Source organism: Rissa tridactyla, chromosome 13 (genome assembly GCF_028500815.1).
Source record: "Rissa tridactyla isolate bRisTri1 chromosome 13, bRisTri1.patW.cur.20221130, whole genome shotgun sequence".
NCBI classification, from domain to species: Eukaryota; Metazoa; Chordata; class Aves; order Charadriiformes; family Laridae; genus Rissa; species Rissa tridactyla.
The window spans coordinates 12,310,393-12,328,663 of record NC_071478.1 but is presented as its reverse complement, the minus strand read 5'-3'; the positions used below and the strand labels follow the sequence as shown (position 1 = coordinate 12,328,663).

The window sequence follows — 18,271 nt, the reverse complement described above, 5'->3', positions numbered from 1 at the left end:
AGAGTTTGTTTGCAAGTGGGTGTATGCAAACTATGTGTGTGTATCTTTGGAGGTGGTCCAGTCTCAGAAATGTGGGTGCGAGCCAAGAAATTGGAAAATTGATATTTACAGATCTCCATATTTACTGGTACAGCAGCTGAGCTGCATTGTGGTTAGGAGATGAGGGTGATAAACTGAACAGAGTCCAGAGTCCTGGTAAGTTATACATATACTTAGGATAATACTGGGGAGGGAGAGACCCGTGCAGGCTTGTGTCTGCCATGGGGAATGTTGGTACACAAATGTGCTTCACTTACAGTGGAGCCCGTTGAGGAAGTGTGTGTGTGTATGCAGAGTGAGAGGACAGCTGTGCTGCTTGCCTGCGTGCAGCAGAGTGACTGTGCCTGCCCACGGGGACCGGTGACGACTCAGGGCACATGCCTTGTGCGGTAGCCAGCATGCAGAAGCCCAACAGACAGTCAGTGGCAACAGGCACAGTGTCTGCTTCTGCCTGCTTGTTCCTGGGTCCTGCACCAAGCAGCTGCATCCTTTGCCTGCAGCAGCAGATGGCAGGACATGGTCTTAATTTATTTAAAACTGTAAACCCATTTCTAGAGGCTGCACTGATCCACAGCGCAGCATCACAGTGGCTGCGAACTACTGCTGTTTTCACTTAGGCAGATCCCTGTGTTTCTATCTGGCACAGCTGTGTTTGTCTTCCCAAGAATTGCGGGGACACTGGTGCTAGTGGAAGGGTGCAATGGCACCTTTGTGTCATTGCAGAGGCAGTCCTGGAGCCACAGGTACTTCCGATGAAAGCTGGGTCTCTGCCAAATTGTCTGTAGCTCTTTTCTGTCAGGTCTTACCATGATGCAGTGAACGGGTCAGACAGGGCAGGTCTCCAAAGCATTCATTTTTTTTCCTTCCAGCAGAAGCTCTTGCTGCAAGCCTGGCTTTACTTGCATAAAAACCCCAAATAATCCCAGGGAGTTTTACTATTTTCTTGTGCAGACAGGGTCAGAGATTAAAGCTCCAATCTAAATAATCTAATTCCAGAGATAATCCTTTTGCTCTCATCTTCAATCCGGTACCAGGGAGGCTTCCAAATAGCTCCACATGGCAGGGCAGAGCTGGTCCCCTCTGGGCACCTGAGCCCCATAGCTCCGTGTGGTTTGGGAGCTGGCCCAGGCAGTGGAGCTGGCTCACGTTGGCTTCTTAGATGTCTGGTTAGCTACGAGACCTGCTTCTGACCCACACATCTCCATTGCTCTTTTTGGACACCCCGAAGCCTGATCCCTTTTGCCTGCAGTAAATGGCTAATACCCAAAACAGGTGCCCCACACCACTTGCGAATGATCAGGGCTATAGACCAGGCAGGACTGATTCAAGACTGAGAGTCATTTTGGCACAGCTGCCAGGGGACAGAAAGAGATCAAGGGATTGAGAAGACAACCCTGAGCCTTTCACTTGTAGGTTACTGGTGTAAATCCAGCCTGCATCAAGGGACTGATGGCTCAGTGGATTAGTAACAGGATACAGAGCCTTTGACATCTGGGACACAAGCTGGCATCAAGTTGTTGTGACCGCAAGTAATGATTCAGGGGCAGCAGTGTAGGGCATCGTGGACGCAGGCCATTGCGGCACGTCTGCTGTCCTCTGCCATGAGCCAGGGCGAGCGCTCCTCCTGCACCCAGATGAGCACAGCCACTATCCCTCCTCACCCGCTGATGCTCAGTTAATCCCTCTTGCTTCATGATGGACTGCTGATTCTTGGGAAATAATCACCCAGGCTAGTTATTGGAAGATGCTCTGACTGGGGAGGCAGAGGAGGTGCTGCACTGCTCAGTGCCTTGCCCCCTCTAAAAAGGCTGAGTCTTCAGCTGGAAGGGAAAGAGAGGCATTTTCCCCTCTGTTCAAGGAAGGGAACTCCTTCCTTTTCAAGGAAACTCTTCTCTTTTCAATGAAGAGTTGCTGATATTCACTGTGAGATGTGCAGGAGCCCCAGGAGCCCTCAATGGGGACACTAGGGCTTGGCACAGCCACAAAAGCCCCTGGTGACCCTCCCAAGGCAGGAGGGGAGCTGGGTTAGCTCCTAGCTGTACAGTCTGGGGCCAAACAGACTCCTTCAGCTGAGGGACCTGTCCAAGTCATGCCTAAACATTAGCTAGTAAATCCCTTCATGTCTGAATTCCTGCTCACGGGCATGTTTGCTCTGGGCCGAGCAGTTTGATGCTGGGTTTGTAATGAAGCCCCAGTCACTGGTTGCACCGCCCCAGTGCCCACCGAGGCAGCAAAAGTCCCAGTGTGAGCCTCACGCTCCCCAGCCCACCAAGAGGCACAACAGGTTTGGCCAGGCTCTGCCCAGCCAGCGCTTGGGCCCCACTGCCATTTTGTGTGTGTGAAGCCTTCAAAAGCCCTGCTGATCCAGGGGCCAACGGGGCCGGCTGCCTAAGCCCACCTGGGCCACCCAAGTGGGACCTTTGCTGCCCTGGTGGGTCTCAGGAGCGGAAATATGAGGATTTGCACCCATGGACATTGCTGTTTGTAACCTCAGCCCTGGCTGTCTTCTCAGCCTGCTGACAATCACGCCGTCCCTCTTCTCCCTTCACTTTTGCAGCTCATGGCAGTAACAAGGTGTGAAGTTGTGCTCCTGACCCAAGCACTTCGCAGTTTAAGTTGAGAGATCTTGAGTGATTAGGGAAGGATCACTTGTAATCAGTACAAATGAGCTCTAACGAGGCCTCCCTCGGCCTTGCCAACTGGACAGCATTGTTCTGGCCACGGCTGCTTGCGCTCCTTTGCTAACTGAACTTGGGGGACACCCAACAGGTCACAAACACAGCAGGGATACGGGAGATTAGTCTGGATTTGATCAGCTGCTGCCAGGGCTGGGGTCTGTAACACTGAGACTATTTGCCAGGAACCAGCATGAGGTGGCTTAGTCTGGAGAGGTGCTAAGCATGTGTGTTTGACACTGCTTTTCTGGATACGGTTTCCTAATCCACCTTGCAGTTTCGGGAACCCCTTCCCAGCAGCAGTGCCATGTCTGCCCCGGCCCAGCTATACCACGAGCCCAGAAGACGATGTGACAGCAGCAGGGACACGTTCCGGGGCCCATTCCAACCTGGCCAGAGCAGAGGGTGGGTGGTTCCTCTGCCCTCACCAAACTGACTTCACTTCTCCAAGGCTGTGTCCTGTCTAAGAGGCCTCTGAGGTACATTACAAAAGCAACAAGCCCATTTAATTCACAATCTGCAGCACGTAGTCTTTATTTCTAAAGGCAAACACATTGTGGAAGACCCAAATTAATAAAATGTCATTGGGATTTAGGAGCAGCCCCTGCTAATGTGGTTAGTGACCGAAGTGCAGACACGAGGTTTAGCTGGCATCCAAAGCTTTGAGGAACACTAAGATAGAATCATAGGACTGCCTAGGTTGGAAGGGACCTTTCAGGTCATCTAGTCCAACCATCAACCTAACTCTGACAAAAACCATCACTAAACCATATCTTTAAGCAGTATGTCTACCTGTCTTTTAAAAACCTCCAGGGATGGTGACTCAACCAGGTCCCTGGGCAGCCTGTTCAGATCAGACAGAAGGGCAAACATGGAGGCAAACATTAAGTTTTTTCCTCCCCCTCACCGCGTAGTGAGTGAGTTTCATCCAGTTTCCACCAGTGATGTCTCACTCCAGCCCTCCCAAGACCTTGCTAACGTCCTCCAGAAAACCTCAGAAAAATCTTAAGTTCTCCTGTAAAATGCAACACAGAGAGAAAAAAATCACTGGCAGTGCAACGGTTACCTTCCCCCCTCTTCCCCCCCGCCATTCATTGGCTGTTTTACTTGTCAAGCAGATAATTGTGGTCCAAAGTGGTTGCCCGCCACTCATCAGTCTCACTCCTCACCGGGCGGGCCGGGAGCTGCACGTTCCCGTACTCCACGGCAGGGGCGAACGGGGAACCAGCGCGCTTTGCTGAGGCAGGGAATCAGTACTGGGAGCTGCTGTCCGGAGTACAGCGGACGCGAAACTACCGAGCTGTAACGAGGAGCCTCGCCCGAGGGTAGCGGAGCTCCCGCTCCTCCGGCTCCGCTGCCAGCAGCTTCCCGAGCCCTGCCGGGCCCGCACCGCCGCCGGGCCCGGCCGTGGGCCCGCTCCTGTACCGCCGCCGCGCCGCCCGTTGCCCCGGCAACGCGCCACCGCCCTCCCCGCTTCCCGCCGCCGTCCCACAGTGCTTTGCGCCTCGGCCGCGCTGGAGTTCCCTGATTGGCGGGGAAGAGGGGGCGGGGCTCTCCTCTCTGGCGGCCGGTGCTGAGGGGAGCTCGCTGGGCTGCGGCCTCGCTCAGGAGGCGCCGCCGGGAAGGCTCGTTCCTCCCCCTCGTTCTTCCCCTCCCCGAGCGGGCGGTACCGGCCCCAGGCAATTCCGACTGGCAGGGACGGGCTCCCCGCTCCGCTCCCGCCGGGCGCGCCTCCCGCCGCAGCGCCCCGCCATCCACTCGCCTCTCAATCGAGCCTGGTCGCCCGTTCCCGCCGCCCATTGGCGCGTCGCTTTATGAATATGCAGATAAAGACCCGCGGTCGCCTAATGGCAGGCGGGCAGATAATTAATATTCTCGTTGCGGCGCGCGGATTGGTCGAGGCGCGCCCCGCCCCGGCAGCGGGTTAGGCTGCCCCCTGGCGGTGGCAGGAAGGGGCGGGTGCGGCGCCGGGAGCCCGAGATGGTGGGCGCCGGGGCGCGCGGGGCGCCGCTGCTGCCGCCCTTGCTACTGCTGGTGCTGCCGCCGCTGCTGCGGGGCGCGGCGGGTGGCCTGGCCGATAGCGTCGTCTGGGCCGTCAACGCGGGCGGCGATGCCCATGTGGACGTGAACGGCATCCACTTCCGCAAGGACCCGCTCGAGGGCCGCGTGGGCCGAGGTGAGGGCCGGGGGGGACGCGCCGGTACCGCGCGGGGGGCCCGCCCCGGGTCAGGGGTGGTGGTGTCGCTGTGACCGCCCTCAGGGCCCCGCTCAGCTCCGCTCCGCCGGGGGCGGCGAGGCTTGCCTGTGTCGGTGGGGGTCCGGGTCCCGCGTCACCCCGACACCGTCCCGTCTCCCCCGGCAGGGCTGCGGCGGCCCAGGCAGGCTCCTCTCCCTCAGCCGCCCGGGCCCGGCGTCGCGGAGGGGGCGGCCGGGGGTTGCGCGGGCAGCGAGGGCCCGCGGGGAGCGCCGGCCCAGCCCCCGCACGGCACTTGTCACCCGCTGGGACCGCGGCCACCCCCATCCTTCCGCCGGGCCGCAACCCCCACTCCTGCGGCGGAGCGGGCCCCGGTTCCCGGCGGCGGCGGGGTGATCCCTGCGGGCCGCGGGGTTGTGTAATAGCGGGGGGGAAGCAGCTCTTCGCGGGCTGGAGTGGAATTTCGGCTGGAAAGGCGACGGGAGAGGTCAGGCTGCCAAACCGGCCGCGTGCAGCCGCCTGGCTCCTTTTTTTTTTTTTTTCCTTCCCATTTTTCCACTGAAAGACCCCAGTTTCCACAGCAAGATCTGCCAGTTTGCAGCCCAGCCTGCGGCGCGCTCAGTAAGTGAGAACACGCGTTGCCCGCTCTGCGCAGAGGAATGGCTCGTGGTGCAGGGCGATGCCACCAATAGCCTGGTCCCCCCGGGGGTGGCACAGGCTGGTGGCTGGGGCCCGGGAGCTGGGGCCGGGCAGGAGGAAGGGGCAGGTGTCTGGTCTGCTCCACCGCTCCGCTCCTGGCAGGGTGGGTGTCCAAGAGCAGGGCAGGGGTGGAGGCAGATGGGATGTGATCAGCTCCTCTAACTACTGAATCAGTAAAAGCTTCTATCTAGCAGTAAGGGCAGGATGGAGAACTAAATTGCTCTTACACTTGGGTTACCTTTGCCCACTTCCCCTGAAACTACTCAGGTTGTATGAATTTTGCATGTTTCTGGTAATTGATGCACCAAAACTTAGTTGATTCACAAATGTATTGAAAAGTTAGCTGTGCTGAGCTGTTCTTGCTGTCAGTTACAGGTGAGTGGTGGAGTGCAGAGAAGATGAGCTATCTGTTTAAGTCTAACCTTCACTATTTCTGTGTAGGTTGGTGAGGATTGTCCTGTGCTCTACAGTGGGATTGCTGTTGCTTACCCTGCATGAGTGCCATCCCGAATGGAAACCGATTTGGGCACAATGTACACGGAGGAGGTCACATTTAAATATTACTACGGTTTGCTAGGAGTTTTTCACCCCAGCGGAAGCTGATGCCCCAGCTTCCGTGGGTGTCCCGATTGTTGTAGGTCATCTTCCCTTCACAGACCTCTCACATGTGTGACTTGAAGGAGAATGTCCTTGTGGACTTGAACAATTTATTTTTGAGTTGAGAAAAAAGACTCTTTTTCACGCACACTGTGGCGTGCTCTTCCTTTGGGGAAGGCCTATGGTGTCTCTGAACAGCAGGCTGTTCCAGTAATCCTGCTTCAGCCAGTGGTGCCAGGCACAGTGGAGGAGACTTTACCCCTTTGAGCTCTCAGCTGCTTTTTCCTCAATGGCTTTTTATTGCACTATTGTTTCAGTTTACTCTGGGCTTCTCTCTGTGTCGATAGGGATGTAATGGCTACAGCAGAAATATGCGGCTGACTGGGTGAAAATGACCTAGGGATAGCGTTTCTATGCTGTACTGCCTCTGGGCAAATTAAAACCTTTTTTTCTTTTTCTTTCCAAGCCTCAGTTCAGATGCTGTGCCCTAAAGGACAAAATGTGCTGATGGCAATTACAGAATAGCCAGGTGCCAAATGTAGTTGAGTCGCAGATTAATGAGTACTGCTTGTCTCTTGGTGAGCTACCTCTCAACATGCTGTGAAATCAAGCTTGCTTCCACAGCTATGTCAACAGACCTCTGATATACAGGTGACAGCTCTTCCTCTCCAGTTACCTTCTTGGCTATTAAAGGACTTTCTTCCTATGCAGGCTTTCCTCTAATAGGAGCTGACTTCTGTGGAGTCCTTGGTTTGCTATCGCCGTAATCTGTGGCTGGCCAGAAATGTCTGTGTGGGAGGACAGGTCAAACTTTTCACCCTCTGTATTTCTGGTGATTAGAGTCTTCAGCCTTTGCACCCGGGTTTGAGTGGTAAAGAGAAGCAGGAGGCTGCCTGAGTAGCTGTATGTGAAACAGGAGACCCAGAACTGGCATTAATTTCCTCTCCCTCGTTTGCATTGGCTCCATCTTTGGCAACGTGCACCGGGTTAGTAGTTCTTGCTTTGTCTTGGCCAATGCAGTGTCTGTTCCCATGGAAATGGGGGTGGAAGTGGCAAGTGTCAGCAGAGAACTTCGTCTGGATCAGCTTCTCCTGACTGAAGTGCCAGTGGGCAGGTGGTGTCCAGAGTCTTCCCTCCTGCCCCTGCTTTGCTGGGGAATTACTTGATACTGAGGTCTCAAGGCAAGTGTCAGTTTGCATTTGTACAGTAACCCTGACACAATAAAATATCAAGTCAGGTTAAGATCTTTTGAAGGATGCTGTAGAAGTGGTGAAATAAAATTTGCCTCTTGTCAGTCATTAAGATTACTGTTGTTTTCTCAGGTATGTCCCGTTTGGGAATGTTGTTTGGGCCTTTCTTAGGGGGCTGTTCAAATACCACCAGACAGCGCCCATTTCAGCTGGGCAGCCGTGATAAGAGCAGCTGATGGACCTCTTGAAACCCACGTGTATCTTTCTTGCTTCCTTCTTCCTGTCTTTAAGCTAGCAGGTATTGCATGGTTGCGGTGAGAAGAAAGGGTTTTGTGTCTAGTGCTGTTCACCCTTCTGCCATTTCCCGGGTTTTCACTTGAGGAGGGTGAGTCTCTAAAACCTGATGCCATCGACTGCTAACTTTCATCTGTTGAATGAAAGAGTCGAGTCAGTCCTGCACTGACCATTTCGGTTTTGTACTCAGAGTTTATAATTTTAAGACCTTGTAAAAATATTCTAGGTGCTTTTCCTCTTTCGATCAGGAGTCAATGGCCAAGTCCTTTGGCTCTGTGCCCTGTTTGGAAACAGACTCTTCTTTCTGAAACGGTGCGAGTGAGTTTACTGTGTCTTAGACTGCAGCAGGTCCAGACCTGTTTTTCTACAGGACCCGGGTTCTGGGGCTTTGGCTACCTCTGCTTCTGCTCCAGTAGTGCCGCCTCCTGGTCAGAGCAAGGAGGGGAGACAGGTCTGACAGGGCGTAAGTGCTAAGGCCACTTAGGGAGTTAAGCACTTCAAGAGTATATAAAGTCTCTCTTCCATGTGCCTCAGAAATTAACCCTTCCTCTCACTGTTTTGTGCTTGAAACCCAGCTTCTGACTATGGTATGAAGCTGCCAATCTTGCGGTCAAATGCGGAAGATCAGATTCTGTACCAGACTGAGCGTTACAACGAGGAAACATTTGGCTATGAAGTTCCCATCAAAGAGGAGGGTGACTACGTGCTGGTGTTGAAGTTTGCAGAGGTCTATTTTGCACAGTCTCAACAGAAGGTAAGCAACAGCTCCTTGCTCATCTCTTTGATGTGAGTTACTGGCTAAGTTACTGACCTGACAGCATGCTTCTGCTGAAGGAAGTATTGTGCAGATTGAATCAGGGAACTGATCTGGGTTAAATAAATGACGCAAAACATTTTTTACAAATGTAATAAGACTTGGTACTGGTTCAAACTGATCCTGAAAACACAAATTCAACCCTTTTTATTGCGCTTTAGAGAAGAATAATCCTTGCCCACTTTTGAAATCCCTCATGTACAGATGTGGAAGCAGAAGCACAAAGAACTCAAAGCCCTGTGATAAACTGGGAGAGAGGTGGTGTGTGTTTTAGTCTGGCTTTCCCCAGCTCCATCAGTTTCTGTAGAGCCCTGCTCCTTAAGCACTGTGATGCCTTCCTGACAGAGAAGTATTTCAGGGAACAGAACTGGTGGGGCTGGCTTACAGAATGGATGCAAAAAGCAGCCTCAGATTAAACTGAAGGGCTGAGGCATCTTTGGTTCCTCTTCCTTCATGTGGTTCTGCTGGGATTCCCCAGGTGCTGAGTGAAGTTTGAGTCATTACAGCCCTGAGGAGGACTTTCACTCTGAATTCACAGATGTGGTTACCAGTTCAACATTTTACCTCCTTCAAACCCTGTGTCCTTCACCAGCATGTTTCCTTTTCTCTGCTCTGCTGCAGGCTGTTTGTTAGAAATGGCTTAACTCCCTAGGGTGTGATGTGTAGCAGCCACCCTGGGGCGGTAGGAGCAAGTCTTCAGCCAGTAGGTGGAAAGTTGTAGAATAAAAGTATGAATAAACCAGAATGAAACTGTGCTGTCCTCAGTTCAGAACAGCAAACATGGGGGTTATTTTAAAAGGAGGAGGCAGATTTTGGGGTATTTGAAAGCAACTTTAATGCTTTGGTGTCCTTACCTGTCTGCTTTTGGCCTCTGAATCCCTTTTCAAGGGAGTAGAACGTGTGGTGGGACAGTGCATGCTGCAATGCTTTCTGGTCCTGGGTGCATAACAAGCAGAGACCTTTCCTGTTCTGTTCCCCTTTTAACTGTCGCATGCTTGAATCTGTTCTGACACACTGTCATTTCTTCCACCCTGAAGGTATTTGATGTTCGCTTGAATGGCCACGTGGTAGTGAAGGACTTGGACATTTTTGACAGAGTTGGACACAGCACAGCTCATGATGAGATCATTCCCATGAGTATCAAAAAGGGGAAACTGAGTGTCCAGGGTGAGGTTTCCACGTTCACGGGGAAGCTCCACATTGAGTTTGTAAAGGTAATTAGCTTTGCTAGGCAGAGCCCTGGTCTTCCTTTTCCCCTGCTTCCCCAGCCATGTGATACAGCTGTGTGCTGGGGGAGGAGAGGTGATGGTGGGGGGGGGCAGGGGGCAAATACTTCTCACCTCAAATCTGCAGTACTGTCTTCCTTCTTTGCTTTCTCTAGGGCTACTATGACAATCCAAAAATCTGTGCCCTATACATACTGCAAGGAACAGTGGAAGGTAAGCATGGTTTGTGAGCCAGAAGGCTCTTCGCTCTTGGAGAGCAGCCTGTTGCTTCTCAGACCATGAGATCATAGCTCTTGCTCGCCCGCCTCTGCCAAAACTGTTTCTCTCTCAGCAAGTTCCCACAGAGTGCAGTTGCAGGATGAAGTAGGTGTGTAGTGTCCTCCTGCTCCTCCAAGTGCACATAGCTGTGTCATTTTTGGAATAAGAAAAATCGTTTTGGTTCGGGACTTCCTGCATATGGGGTAGAGGAGAAGGAAACACGTCTGGTCAGTCTTAGCTTATAGCTACAGATAAATTCCCTCTGGCCTTGGATGTCAGCAGCAGCCCTGCAGACAAGTAATTTATGGGAGATCTTTTAGCTAGTAGTTATGTGTTTCTTACCTGGAGCTTTGTTTTGCCTCCTCAGGTCGAGGACAAGGCAGTGTTTTTCCCTAGATATCAGTTCCTCTGGATAGCAGTGGGGAACGCTAGTGAAATCCTTGCTCTTTCATCACTCTCTTTGTAAGTCTGTGCTGGAGTTAGAGTCCCTCTAGCTCCTGAACACGGGAGGTTTAGGACTCCTCTCTGACCAGAGCATCAGTTTGCTTTACTATTGGCCAGGGATTGCCAAGTGCTGCTGAAGATTTGGTGTGTAACCTTGTGGCCAGGTGGCACCTTGCTGTGTGTGTGACCTGCAATTCAGGCTCCAGGCTCGGAGGACCACATTTAAGTGGGGTCGGGCCATGCTGCTCTGATAGGTCAGGGGTTGGGGGATGCAGTGATGTGAAGTAGGACCATTTAAGGAACGGGTTATTCCCCTTCCTGTTTGCACCTCTATCTGCTGGTCCTGCAGGTGCTTGTTCTTGACTAGATCTCACTGAGCAGCTGCGGTGTCTGACTATGCTCTAAGTGTGCTTTTGTGCTGTAAATTCTTGAGTGTCACAGGTAGATGGGGTGGAGGGATGTCATTTTCTTTGCAAACTGGGTCTTTAGATGCTCTTGCATCATGGAGGAAAGAAGTGGTGGTATGAGTACTCTGGGAAGGTGCTTCTATTTCCTGGGTGCTCTGGCCACGGTGTTGATGTAGGGCCAGGTGTCCTATTGCCCATGTTCATGCTGGATCGGGGAGAGGGGAAGGGAGTGACCTGAGCGATTTCCTGGGTTACATCCTGCCTCCTTGCAACCTTTTGTCTTGTCCAACAGATGTTCCAAAGCTGCAGCCGCACCCGGGTCTGGAGAAGAAAGAGGAAGATGATGATGAAGATGAATATGATGATGGCTCCAGTGTTAAAAAGCAAGCAAATAAGAACCGGGTTCAGTCAGGCCCACGCACACCAAACCCGTATGCCTCGGACAACAGCAGCCTCATGTTTCCTATATTGGTGGCCTTCGGTGTCTTCATTCCTACCCTCTTCTGCCTCTGCCGATTGTGAGAGCAAGCCCCACAGAGCATCAGCCAAGGGGCTGGGAGGGAAGGAGTTGGACCAAACATGGTTGCTTTCAATTTCTCATATTGTTCATAATTTAAGGAAAAAAAAAAAAAAGATGATTCATTTGGAATGAATAGCAGGTCCACGTAAGAGGGAGCTTACCTTCCCCCTGCCAGCAAGCAGCGAGGCCCTCGCCTTCCCCTTCACACCATGTGCAGCCTCCACTCCTCCCTGGGGCATCCAAGAGTAAACTGAGTCCTGGCTGTCTGTGTATTGGGCTGTTGGAAGCTGATGCTAGCAGTCCTGGGCCATGTCCCACACTGAGAGAAAGCCATGTGCTGCAAGATCTCTGCCTTTGATGGGTGGAATACGGTTCCTTAAGCAGGGAAGCAGCTCTTAAAACGAGGCCTGGGTACACGTTTTGTCCAGGAGCGTGGAAATGTTGTGGTGCTGTTGGGTGACTAACGACTATGGAGGATGGAGCCTGGCTCGGCATCTCCCTGAATGCGTGCAACATGATGTATGGTACTCGCCTGCATAAAGATACCAAGACTCCAGCCAGCTGCTCAGCCTCTGTGGAGGTGTTCCCCTCCTAAGAGAGCAAGCTGTGCCAGGAGCAGAGGGATTTGTCTGGCCTGATATGCTGCACCAGTTGGGAGAGACTTTCCTAGTCTGACAATTGTAATGTTAGATCCATTGCAGAGGGATTCTGCTGTAGCCTGTGAGAGGCTGACGTTGTTTGCGTCGATCAGATGCACTCGTTTTCTGTATTGATTATGGCTTTTGTTTCCTTTAATACCCTTTTCTTTTCAAAGGTTTCATTTTAAGCCCAGTTCCTTGTTTTGCCCTTTCTAGCAAGCGACCTTTCCTTTGGAAGCAGCTGAGAATCAGATGACCTAGAGATGAGGTTCTGGACTTGTTCCTTGATCTTCCTAACGGTTAGCTCCCCACCCAATGACTGTGAACAGCCTGTGCCGTAGGACAGAGCAGAGCAATCTCACGGATGCTCCCTGTGAGCTCTCGTCTCCTGCCGTAGGGACCAGGCCTGCCTGCAGCGGTAAGAAGTGCAGTGGGGTTGGGTAGTGTCTTCAGTTAGCTCAGCCTTTTGCATATCAGGGCACTGTGGTGAAGGCACAGATGTCCAGCATTTCAGTACTGTAGAGCAAGGTGGTTTGTCACCCTCCAGAGATCTGGAAGTGAACAGGACACTGGAGACAAGGTCACCTGCTTCCCCCAGGGATATTTCTGCGAGAGGCTTCTGTTTCCACATGCGGGGCCTGTTCCTGCCTGCCAGAGGCTGAACAGAGCGAAAGCCCTGGCTGCGCCTCCTGATCCAGAGCTGCGGGCCCTGAGGAGCTGCCTTCTGATGGTCTTGGCCTCTGACATGCCGAGGTCTTCAAGCAGGCGGGAGGGAGATGTTCTGTGTGCTGGAGCAGGATCTGGCCCAGGCATGGTTGTGTCCTTGTGGGTCAGCTGCCATACTGGTGAGCTCTGGGCTCGCAGAACGCTTTACCTCATGCTGTCGTTGTTGTTCTCAGAAGTGCTCTCTCTTCACCCAGAGCAGCTGCACTGAGCAGTGTCCTCCTTGCTGCTGCTCCTCCCGGGGCCTGAGTTTTCCTAGTGGTTGTTCTTGGGTTTGATCCTCTGTAGTGGCTCAGCCTTTCTTTGAGTTGAAAAGAGTCAGCAGAATTCCCTATTTTCTGGAAAGAAAGCCAGAGGAGCAGCCTTTCTGCTCTGCTGAGCCCAAGCAGCTGAAGCCTTCTCTTCCTTCAAACCCTCAAGCTGTGATGTGAGCTGCCAGCTCACGGGCTCCAGAACAGGAGCTGGGGGAGGTGTAAAAGCACTGCTCTGTGCAGTGGTGGCACTGAACCTTGCCTTTCGGATTGCATACATCACTGCTATAGGCCTGACCCTAATTCTGTGTCTGTGAGCTAAAAAGCAAGCAGTAGGACATTAATTACCTTCTCTCCAATTGCCCGAGTGGTAACAGCCAGTTTGGGACAAGCAAGGGGGTCCCTGCCATACCAGGAGAAGACAGGTTTTAGAGGGGCTAGATCTTAAGAGCAAACCTTATGATGAAAAGGCGGTAGGTAAGCTTGAAGTTGTCTGCTTCATCTTTTAGCTGCTGTTAAAATCCTAGTCCTTACAAAATTCTTAAAAATGAGAGCTCTGTTTTGTTTGGTGACAGTGCCTGCAGAGATTCTCCAGCGTTTTTGGGATTGCTCTAACTAGAGCGCAGAGACATTTAGATCTTTATCAGTTTTGAGAAGCATGAACTGTGCTGATTTGTTAAGCAAAGAACCTGAGCTTGAAAGCAGGCTTCTCTGTAAGGAGCTGTTCTCCTCCAGGCCTTCTACGTTACACTTTATTTGAGCATCCTTGAAGCAAGGAATCACTCAGGTTCTTGGGGCTCACCCAGTAATCTCACTTTGCTTGCATGAGAAAAAGGGTGTGCTTTTAGGTGTGCAAGAGTTGGAGACAAGTCTTCTAGGATAGCTTATCCCTGCCTCTCCTGAAGCCAGGGCACCCATCTGGTGCCAGCAGCTGCCCTGAGGCAAAGCTAAGCAGGGTATGATCTGTTGTGTTCCAGTTGCTCAGTTCAAATGAATTTGTCTTATTTGAATACGAATAGAAAGGAGGAATAGTTCATCCTTCATGGCTTCACTTCAGTTGCTTAGTTGCCCTGGTTTTATGCATTTTTGTCACTACAAAGCTAGTGGTTGAGGGGGTTCCTGATCCTGTTATGGTGCTATGAGCAGTTTTCCTTGTTGGCCCATCGCTTCCTGACAGGTTTGCCTCAGAAGGAGCCTTCAGACAAAGCATGTGGAAACATGGGAGGATGGTAGGGGATAACCAGTCAGCACCTCTCTGGGAATGTCATATTTAGGCCGGTTCCCCGTGCCATCTCTGTCTGGCACCTGCAAGCTGGCCAGATGGCCATAATGAGGTACCTGGTCCTGACCAGGGAAAGAAAAAGTTTGAGTTGGCTGTAGATTTCCAGCCTGGGTGTTTGAGGGAATATCCAAGATGGTGTTTAACTGAGATTGGTTAGGGACAAGGCGGTTTGTGTTTTGTTGTCCCCAGGCAGATGAAGCACGTGTCCCTTGGCAGCAGTGTGGGGAGCTGGGTCAGAATAGACCCTGGCTTGATTGGTGGAGCAGTTGTGTAGAGAGGGGCAGATAAGGCAATTTTAATAAAGTTTCCACTTAATAAAGGGGAGACAACACTGGTGATTGTGTTTTGGGCCTGGATAGTGGTTCCAAAGCCTGTTTTAATTACCAACCTGTCAGCTTCTCCTTTTGTACCTTTAAGCCAGACCATTTCCCCTTCTGTGTGTGTGACTGAAACAACAGCTCTGACCCTTTGGAGTTCCCCAGGTGGCAGTGAGCAGAAAGCCAAATGAATTCACTTCTCTTTTTGGTGCCTTTGTCTCAGGCTTTGAATAAAAGTCTATTTGAAGAAGCTTCTTTTTTTTTTTTTTTTTTTAAGGAGCTTCTGAGTTGTTTTTTCTTTTATCCCAAGGGACAGGCATTCCCTGCCCTTACGATCAGCTGAGGACTGTCTCACTGTCCCTGGATGCCAGCTCCGGAGGTCACAGCTGAAGCGGAGAACTGCGAGCGAATATCTTTGGTTCCAGGCCTTGAGGTCAATGGGAAAAATGCCTAGCAGGGGATAGAAGAACTGGAAGAGCTCCTTCAGGTCTGGTCTCCCCCAGAAATGTCCTGAAGGCAGGATGGAGAACTTCCAGACAGTCTGGAGCCTGCGTGTCTGTGCAGTTCAGAGCCGAGTGAGTCATGGCTGCGTCCTGGTACTCATATGGTGCTTCTGTGTGCAGAGTGTGGTTTGGGGGTCCTGCCACCCGAACTCACTTGCCAGGGGCTTGCCCTGCACCATTTGGGTCTGAACAGGATGCACAGACCCGTGCTATGTCCCTTGGTCTTCCTTTAAGTTGAAATGGGATTGCAGCAGCCAGGGAAGTGTCTTGATATGGGAAGCCTGGGCTGAACATGCCTGTCTTTGATGGAAAACTGCAGGAGGAGGGAGAGGACCAGCAGAGCAGCTTCAGCCCTTGATGTGAGCAGATTCTGAGCAGCTGCGAAGTACCAAGTGTTTCAGGCTCTGTTTGGTACTCAATTGTGGCAGAGATCAGTCTGCTTCTTGCACTTCTGTGGCGGGGAGGGAAATATCCTTGCTGAGAATCCAGGAGAAATGGGAGCTGGGCCAGCACTGAGCTAATTTACCTACTGACGCTTCTGCATCTCCAGAACAAATGCCAAAGTCTAATACAATTCAAGGATGACTTTTTTTTTTTTAACGTCAGCCTGGTTCCACCAGTCTGTCTTCACTGGCTAGTCCCAAATAGGCTCAGACGAGTGTTCTCAATGGCACAAACGCACCACCAGGCTGGAGATGTGAAGGCTTGGAAATGTGATTAACACGAATCGTCTGCCTGTGCTGCACCCCTGCTTTGCACGCTGCTCGGCGGGGCTGTGGCACGTGCGTTTCACCTTGGATCCGAATGGGTTTGTCCCAGGAATACAGTAGCAACAGCATTGAAATGGTGCTGGGCTGGACGGGAGAGGTGAAAGCAGGTCCATGTCTTCCAGGACTCTGGCTTGCTCAGAGTTTATTGCTGTATATTAAATACTATTTTTGGAGACTGGGGGGAAGATGTGGGAGGGGGAGGGATGTGGCGGCGCTGTCCCCAGGCTGATCAGTGGGACGCTACTGCAGGTTATTGATAAGTTTTGATTATTTTTTTTTCCCAAAAAGTGCTTTATTTAAAAAAAAAAAAAAAGGAAAAAAATAATCAATAAAACAGAAGTGCTTTCCTCCCTCCTAGGAACAGTGCTGGCTGATTAAAAAATGTGAATAATCTTTTGCAAACATCAAAGGTCTCTGCTAAAGAGTTTGTGTGATGGAGATTTCAAGGCAAGGGGCACAGTACGGCTCAAACCAGTTTAACTGGGGAGAGTGTGGATCTCGGAAACACGGGATCTCTGCCCTGGAGTTGTTGCCGGTCAGGCGTGGTGGGGATGCGCTTGTGCTGCTGTGGCTGTTCTGTCACACTGACAGTTCCTGAGCTAGGGTGCTGGAGTGAAGCGGTGCCTGGAAACGTGCTGGCAGGTGGGGGCTTGCATTTTTCATGGTTTCTACGGCCATCATGTGTTCAGGGCTTCCCCACTTGAGAAGCAGCCAGTTTGGTGAGGCAGCCCCGGAGAGTGTGAGAGCAGAGGCAGGATTTGTGCTTTATGCCAGGAGGCCAGTAGCCAGGACTGCGAGATGCTGGGCAGGTGATGGGGATGTTAGGGTGCCATTGGTGTCGCAGCTCTGAGCGTTGGCAGGTGGTCCCACCGCCCTGCAGCGCCCCGCTGGGACCCCTGGAAGTGACCCGTGCTGTGGCATTAAGGACACGTCACAAACTACTTGAAGCTGCAGGTCTAGGTTGTCTGTAAAGGCTAAAGCAGTGTGGGGAGAGATCTCTGTCTGTACTTGTCACTAGTACAAAAGGTTTTTAAGGAGGATTTTTTTTATTTTACTGTCCATTGCTTTGTGTTATAACAACTTGCAGTGACATTTTTTTTTTATTTTTTTTTTTTAGTTGGTTTTGCAGCAAGCTTGGGCCCTGGGTGAAAAGCACAGATGTCTATTTCTGATTGCATTGGCTTTGCAGGGACTAGTTTGGGGGAAAAGACGGGTGTGGGGGTGGGTTATTTTATTTTTGGTACACGGTAGCGGTTTTATTTTTTAATTTCCTCAGGATGTTTGGTTGAGGGAATGTTCTGAAATCTACTGTCTGGCGGTTTTAACCAGCAGTGCATTAAAGGAAAATAAAACAAAATTATATTGTCACTTGGATGAGGTGGTCCCTCATTTCTAAGGGTTGGGGACAGGGGCATCCCTTTGGCTTTTCGGCTCCCGATGCGGGAGTGCTGCCCTGCGGAGGGGATGCAGTTTAACATCCCACCACAGCCTCCCCCACGGCTTCGGCACTCTCTCGCTGGTTATTTTTGGCGATAAAATGCAAGTTGAACGGTACAACATCCTCTTTAAAGTGCTGGTGGGGACCGTGTTGCTTCCTGCTTGGGCCGGGAACACCAGAGATGTTAATCTATGGTCTGGGGTTTTGCAAGCTTGCCCCCATTTCGGCTCAAAACTGTGTCAGAGGCGGACGGACGGGTCTGGAGCTGGTGCAGAGAGAAAGCAGCACCTTCCTCTCTCGGGGGCTGAGGGACCCTGGCTCTGTGTAGGGCACCTGCCCCTGGGGATAGAAGGGTCTTTGGTGTGTCCTTCGTGGGGCCAGGGAGGAGGATTTGTGAGCGCTGGTGTGTTTGAGAGAGCATTTGGTTGGCAGCGGCAGCAGCAAACGTCACTAACCACTGCTCTACATCTCTTTTTCTGGTCAATTTTGAGCGCGTTGAGTGTTGGCTGGAGTCTGGAAAGAGGACGCAGATGTTTCTTTTGCCTTGGCTCCCCGAAGGGCTGGAGGTGACTCTTAACCCCTGAGCGCCTGCTGCAGGCTGGGGGGTAGCCCCTTTTTTGGGAAGAAAGGCGTCCTTTCCTCGGTGTGGTGCTCCTGTGGATCCCCGCAGGCGGGACATCCCAGTTCCTCCCGGCTCTGGAGTCTCGTCCGTCAGCTGCCACCCTCCCTCCGATGGGTGCTCCTGGTGGTCCGGGATGGGGTGACAGTGGCAGGGTGACTCTCACCAGCGCTCCCTGAGTCACCCTCCTTGGAGCAGACGGTCTTGTCACTGTCCCTGCCCGGGCCAGGGTCCCAGCTCCTTGGGAACAGCAGCGAGGGGGTGGGTTTTTGTTAGTTTTTTGTATTTCTTTTCTTCGGGTAACTTCCAGCTTTCTTCCCCCCGCTGGGTGTAGCCCCGGGTCCCCCCTCCGGCCACGCACCCGGCGGGCCCT

The 18,271-nt window shown here is 52.2% G+C and overlaps 1 protein-coding gene across 1 annotated transcript; it reads left to right on the top strand.

Annotated features, from left to right (window-relative positions):
- The first annotated feature begins 4,668 nt into the window (after window positions 1–4,668).
- Window positions 4,669–17,362, top strand: MLEC (malectin). Its single transcript, XM_054219829.1, has 5 exons — window positions 4,669–4,890; window positions 8,264–8,442; window positions 9,540–9,716; window positions 9,884–9,941; window positions 11,130–17,362. The coding sequence occupies exons 1-5, from the start codon at window positions 4,695–4,697 to the stop codon at window positions 11,357–11,359; spliced, it is 840 nt and encodes a 279-aa protein (XP_054075804.1). The 5' UTR covers window positions 4,669–4,694; the 3' UTR covers window positions 11,360–17,362.
- The last annotated feature ends 909 nt before the right edge of the window (window positions 17,363–18,271 follow it).

Excerpts from the sequence above, each read along its gene's own strand:
- MLEC (XM_054219829.1), top strand. The coding sequence starts at position 4,695 with ATGGTGGGCGCCGGGGCGCGCGGGGCGCCGCTGCTGCCGCCCTTGCTA. Across the intron at positions 9,717-9,883 it reads TCCACATTGAGTTTGTAAAG|GGCTACTATGACAATCCAAA; the intron begins GTAATTAGCTTT and ends TGCTTTCTCTAG. Across the intron at positions 9,942-11,129 it reads ACTGCAAGGAACAGTGGAAG|ATGTTCCAAAGCTGCAGCCG; the intron begins GTAAGCATGGTT and ends CTTGTCCAACAG.